The following is a 6,850-nucleotide window of genomic DNA, read 5'->3' as shown; positions in this document are numbered from 1 at the left end:
TTAGTTTTAAAAAATGATACAAGAGAAGAGGAAACTGCAGAGTTTTGAGTTCTTGGAAAATATACACCACGTAAAAATATTGCATCACGTTTTTAACTTTCATAACTCTAATATTTAAAAAAAATATATATTTAATACATTGTTTTTGATGTTCAAATTTTCGACCCCTATCCAGGTAGCCCTACTAACTTTTTACTTTCAAATGGAAATATCTCCATTGCAATTTATTAAATGAAAGGTAATTCAAAACTAAAATTGAAACTGTTTTTCTTAAAAAAAAAATAAGTTCATATTCTAAAAATATTAAAAGTTTGAATTTTTGCTTCTTAGATAAACTATCCATTCTTATTTCATTTTGAAAGAGTGAAAAAAATGGCAATAAAACGTAGAAATTCCAATTTTTTTAATAAAAGTTATCAATGTGTTGCAACGGTTTTCACAGGCGCTGTATAAATAAATTTTACAATATCTCACATCAATCTTGAACAATTTACCCGCAGGGCCGTATATAAGAAGTCTTTAGTTACCGGGTTCAAAATCAATTAATGACACCACCCTAAAATTTTCGAACCCCAAATGGTTCTCTAACAGATGAACGTCGATTTATTTATGTCCATCATAAACTCAGTAATTAACAACACAATTAAAAACCCATACTGGATGCGTTCTAATTTATCGCATGTCATATCTCACCCTTAATATATCCCGGGGTTACACATATGTCATAAATAAAGGAAGTGCTTCCACCTATTCCTAAATTTTTAATGACAGCAGATTGGGGAAACCCACAAATTATACCTTCGACCCGCAACATCATCCAAAAAAGGTATGTTATGAATCTATAGCGTTCAGTGGAAACAGGGATGTATTCACGGTAATTTGACAAAATAGAGGTAGATGGGGAAGTACATTTATACACAATTTCGGCATAAAAAGTAAGTAGTAATTTAAAAAGAAAAATTTTAATAATAAAATAAAAAACAAATAAACCTCTGTCCACATTAAGTTTTGAGAAGACCTATATCCTCGTTGCAAGTTTTTGGAAAATCCACAAAATGCGACCTCTCTTTCTATTGTATTTAAATTCTTAAGAGGCTGCTGCGATTCACACACGGATTAACTCGTGGGTGTTATTTTTTGTAATCAATTTGTCCGTCTTCAAAACAAACTTTGATATAATTTCTAATTTTTTTTCATTGGTAGCACACACACAAAAATCCACCCCTGATTCATGAAGGCCTCTTCGGTTCAGTAGTTCGGGAACTGTTTAGTTTAACCCCCCAGGCATTAAAACGCACGTGTTCCTATCTCACCACCCAATCGCAAATACTTTATTTTGGTTTGATTTAAAAATCTACTCGTTCTATTTAAAAGCTGATTACTGCCGGGTATTAAATCTAATGCAAAATATACATAAGGGGAACTGGGGATTGTTTATATTTTATTTATTCTGGCCGTAGTGATTTTATCCCATATGATGATTTAATCTGGAATTTGCTCAAGATACGATCAGAACAAACTTGGAATAATTGTGTTTCGTCAATATTTGGTTTTTATTGTTTATTGGAGTTGATTTAACTTTATAAAATATTTCTAATTGCAGTGGATGCATTTTGAAAACAATTTCCGTTTTTTGAAAATCCTCCTAGCTGATCTTTCGGAGATTTCACATTTTGTCTTCTTCAAATTCACGCACATTTAATGCCTTCAAGTGGCGCCAAAGTAAAAAAATTGCAGAACTTAATTCGGGAAAATGGGGAGGCCAGAGGGTAGGACCGCCTTGACAATCCGTTTATTTGGAAAAGCATTATGTTAATATTCTTTTACGGTTCCCCTAAAGTATGCCGGGACACCGTCATGCATGCGCCATATTTCATGTCAAGTGTTTAAAGGTAAATTTTTCAATAGAAGATTTAAGCGTCGAAAAATAATTCTCAAAAGTGAATTCTTTCGCAGTCTTGTGGGCTCGAAATTCTTAACAACTCTCCAGACACATTTTTCTAAAAGTTCATCGAGGTGTCCCAGTTACGTAATTTGTGATGAGAATAATACCAGTCACAGTCAACATCCGACAATTTTTGATACCGCATTTTCGTAACTCCTTTGAATCTTGGTGCCCCAATATCTCAACTCCCCAGTGTCTTTTTCTCGTGTTTTCCTCAACGTAACACAAAATGAAGCATTTCTTAACTGGTTACGTAATATCGCTATTTCAGCCATGGAGTGAAAACAATAAAAGCTAATTTTCCGTATTTCACATCGATCAATATCCTAGAAGCGCAGATAGGCGGGGCAAAGCCACCCCTCTATCAAAGCCTCAGCAAATCCGAAGAGGCCCGCACAAACAAACTCCGGAATGTCCGGGCTCTATTGGGGAACGAAACAGATTCCGGTGTTCTTTTAGTAGCTGTGGATGGTCTGCACGTGTCGTTTGTGTCAAGACACGTGTCACACGTGGCGCTTGTTAAGAAACAATCGCTGGCATGTAGTGAAGAATAACTTCAATTACGCACCGGTAGATTAGTGTTTTATGTGATAATAATCCAAAAAGATGTTTAACATGGACCATTTGGACTTGGACGTGGTCAATCGGCAGTTCTTTTTCGATCCTAGTCCGTATATCACGAGTAACGGTAGCAATAGTTCAACAGGATCGTCAAACGGTAGTGATTTGTTTTTGTATGATGAAAACAGTAGTGATTCCGCCTTGTCAAATTATTCATTTAATAGTGATCAGGAAAATAACGGATCGGACTCAAAAGAGTAAGTATAGAAAATCGCAAACAATAATAATTCACACGGCTAATGGTTCCTTATCTTATCGGAGAGGCATTAACTGTGCTCCTACACTCATTACAACATAAACCTTGGAAAAGTAATGAAAATTAATGTATCTGTTAAGCCCGTTTCATGCTACAAGCGCGTTCAAGCTTACACTTTTCGTGGATCACTAAAACTGGCACTCGCAACGATACGATCCTCGTTACTCGTAAAGAAATGTTTAGTCTTATTGTAGCCGTGCGGATCTAGATTGTCCCCCCCCTTGTTAACTTTTTAACAAATTATTATTTTTCAAAAATTCACAGGCAGAATGAAATAAGTCTTCAGTTAAAAAAAAATAAAATAAAATAACGCAAGACTGTTTCCGAGTACAAAATCAAAGACAAACCAATTTCTTACCAACAAACAAATTTATTCCCATTCTTCTCAAAAACTAATCGATAAATTTTGAATCCTAATGCAGTCACTTGATCGTGTCCAAATTTTCAAAAAATCGGTTATTTTGCACTTGCGGTGACGTAAGCAACATTTAAAAAAATACTTGAACGTCAACAGGTAGTATTTTTTGTTGTATTTAATGCTGATTTTCAACAATTTTTAAATAATCATTTCTTAAAAAGAAAGGGGGGGGGGGTCAATCTAGAGCCATACGGTATAAGTTTCTAAGAACGCTACTGCTAAGAGGGTTAACTAGAGTGGACTAACACACAATACCATCACGCCAACTGTAGAAACATTGAATACCACATTCGCTTTACAATATCGTTATAAATCTTCATTCGTTATCGGCGCTACTGATTTGGTTTCGAGCTCCTGTACTTTTCGCTCTTAATTCGGAATCTTCATAATTTCCGCTTTTGTTGAGTCCAATCGCGTTGTAAGAGCGGCAATCTCAGGGCCTTGTATTAAATAAAAAAATATTTCAATATAATTCAATAATGGATCTTTCTAAATTTAATCTTTCGTAAACTACTAGAGACAGATATAGCAATTATTAAATAATCAAAAGAAATTAACGAACCTACAAATTTAATAATATACAGGATGTCCTATTTAATATGTCTGGGTTGTCATTACGTTTTCACATGAGTGCTATGCAAAAGAAACACCATTTCTAGCGGCAAGAATTTTAGAATCTATCAAGGTTGCTGCTAGTATCACTAAAATGGTAAAATATCACAGTTTTTTTCTGACTTGATTTTTTACTGGATGTTAGGATGCCTGGGAATTACTGTGTCCAAGTTATATTGAGAATTCGTACATGCTTCGTATGGTCTGAGGACCCACCCAGTTTACCTACAGAGCTTGAAACGCAGAAACTGACTTTCCTGATTACGTAAATGTAACTGTTTCAAGTAATCATTCTAGTCCTGAGCTTGAAGTTCGGTCATCCAAGGATCTTCTAGCATGACAGACCGGGTCATTATTTCTAAAAATAAGTGATATCGTAAATTAAAAAGGCCTCATATATTTACTTAACGCGACTATAGAAGGCTAAGCGATTTATCGCCATTGACTGGAAGTAGCTTCTAGAGATTCTTCCTATTTAAATTTAAAATCTTCTTTTCTAGACGCTCCCATCGGCATAGAAAAAGGAACAAATGCCCTCAACAGCAGATTCAACAAAGACAGGCTGCTAATCTTCGAGAAAGGAAACGAATGCAATCAATCAATGATGCGTTTGAGGGTCTAAGGGCTCACATACCAACTCTACCTTATGAAAAACGTTTGTCAAAGGTAGACACCTTGAAGCTGGCCATAGGATACATCAATTTCTTAAGTGAATTAGTGAAGACTGATCGCAACTCCAATACTGAGTATTTTAATGGACACAGAAGAACGTCGCAGAAGGATGAGGTGAAGAAAATCATTGTGAGAGGTAAGAAAGTTTGGTATTGTATAACTACTGCCGAAAATGCGCCTCTTTGTACGAGTGTGACGAAGGCCGAATACGAATCACGAGCGAGTGGCACAAACTCGTGAGTGATTTTCGTATGTGTTGGAGGATGATTTACTACATTAAACATTACACGGTAACCGATACTTTTATACGAATCAATTATTGAAAGCGGGTCGTAAAGAACTTAATTATAAAGATCCGATGATGAGGATTGATTTGTTCGAGGCCAAGGGCCAATCTTCCCCCATTTGTTTATGGTGGTGGTACGTATTGAAAATGCGGAAGGTCCGTGCAAATGGCATTTGTAACGCAAAGCAGCTGCTTCCGGTGATGTACTCCACTCTGTTACACTTGATGTAGCAAAATAAACAATATTCGCATTAGTATTGTAGAGGGTTATATTTGTGGAAAGGGATGAACTCTAACTAATAATAAATTTTTCTATAGGATTGATGATTTAGTTGGAAAATCACGTTTTTAATCTCCATTCTTTTGTGATTAAAGTTTCTTGTAAATCATCGTAACAAGTTCAGTTGAAGCAGTCCACCACAATATGATCAATTTTACGATCGTTCATCACATCACCATCACCATCCGAAGTACCTTTTGATTTTCCTTCTGAATAGCGTTAATGCTGAAGAAGAAATCGACGAAAGAGCTCATTGTTTTTAGATTACTCTATTTCGGATTCTCATTTCTGAATTGGCTTAATATCTAAAAAAATAAAGGAATATATTCCTCTTTTTTGAGGTCCATCTGGATTTCTTCAAGAAATAAGAAGTTCCATCAAAGTTCTATTTCTACGGAATGAGTTTAAAGTTGTACTAAAACATGCAGTTCTTCCTTCTTCGACGGAACAAGCTCAAAATTTCTTTCAGCCCTAAATATAAAGTTTTTTCATTTTTCACTCAGTTTATTCCCCTTTTCAACTGGCTCTCTCTGAATTTGCTATTTAAAATTATTTACACTTGAGCCTGACACTGTTTCAATCATAGCTGGGAACGTCTGTGATTGGAGAAATTGAGTTAAAACTTATAAAATAATTAAAATAATTTCTTCTATTACATTTAATATTTTCATCATAATATTTGTGTTTTAGGTGCTGGAGGCTTATACACTGCTCATTCGTTATCGTGGTCCAGGGATAAGGAACCTCACCCTAACGGTATAATGCATGCAAAAGTGTGGATTCCAGAAGATCCGAGGACGAGTAAGGAAGGGTCCAGCTCTTCTTTTATGTCGGACTAATAATTTTGTTCATCTCAAAATAGCACAGGTTCTTTTGTGAATTTGGAATTATTACTTAGCATATTTCAGTTTCAAATGATTTTATCTAGTCATAAAGTAAGTATTGAAAATTTTACTTATAGCAGTTACCATTTGAACGAGCTCCTTAGTGAATCTGGTTTACTATTTAAGACCCGATTTTCCAGCTCCTAGTGACTTTGCCAGCAAGATCCTTTTCATTGAAAGAACGAAATCATTTCCATTGCAAAACACTATACTTGTTCAACTATATCGTGATCTTTTTTTACCTTCAAGCATAACAAGTTTTACGTATTTTTCTTCGTTTTACGCTAATTTTAATACTAATAAAGAAATTGGCCGCGCAGAAACTGTTTGCGCATCACAAGGTACGACTTTAGGCACGCGTAGTGGGTTAAAAAGCAGTTATTCTCGTTACAACTATTGTAATAAAGTACCTTCGCGCTGGGCAATTTTCATTATTCTGACGTTATCACTCTCAAAGCTGAAAGATACCAAATAACGTTCTTTCCTACCAAATTATTATTCTAGTCACTTTTTTATACAATATTATGTTATTATGCTATTGCTAAATGGTTGTAAAATATAGTTTTAGAATATACTTATTGTTTTTAACATATCTTTTGTGTTATTTTTTATACCGCAATTATTTTCATTTAATGTCGACTGCAAGTATTCGGCTTCAAAATGGCGAAGCACGAGTTATTTTGCCAAAATCGTAACGAGGCCATATTTTTAAGCAATTACGGAAAAGTCATCAATTAAAAACAGACATTCTCATTAAATCGTAAGATAATTAACGATATGGAGCCTAATGAGCAAAAGATGAATTTCAAATTTAAATCCTTTTGAAAATATTTCAATAATTAAAGGATATTTAACGGGATAGCAAATCGTTAAAGG

At 34.8% G+C, this 6,850-nt stretch overlaps 1 protein-coding gene across 1 annotated transcript; it reads left to right on the top strand.

Annotated features, from left to right (window-relative positions):
* Nucleotides 1–2,408: 2,408 nt before the first annotated feature.
* Nucleotides 2,409–6,566, top strand: LOC136340794 (pancreas transcription factor 1 subunit alpha-like). The gene is made up of 3 exons (XM_066285136.1): nt 2,409–2,763; nt 4,353–4,660; nt 5,781–6,566. The coding sequence occupies exons 1-3, from the start codon at nt 2,552–2,554 to the stop codon at nt 5,927–5,929; spliced, it is 669 nt and encodes a 222-aa protein (XP_066141233.1). The 5' UTR covers nt 2,409–2,551; the 3' UTR covers nt 5,930–6,566.
* Nucleotides 6,567–6,850: the final 284 nt, after the last annotated feature.

Source organism: Euwallacea fornicatus, chromosome 8 (genome assembly GCF_040115645.1).
Source record: "Euwallacea fornicatus isolate EFF26 chromosome 8, ASM4011564v1, whole genome shotgun sequence".
Lineage (NCBI taxonomy): Eukaryota > Metazoa > Arthropoda > Insecta > Coleoptera > Curculionidae > Euwallacea > Euwallacea fornicatus.
This window is presented reverse-complemented; position numbering and strand designations above follow the sequence as displayed.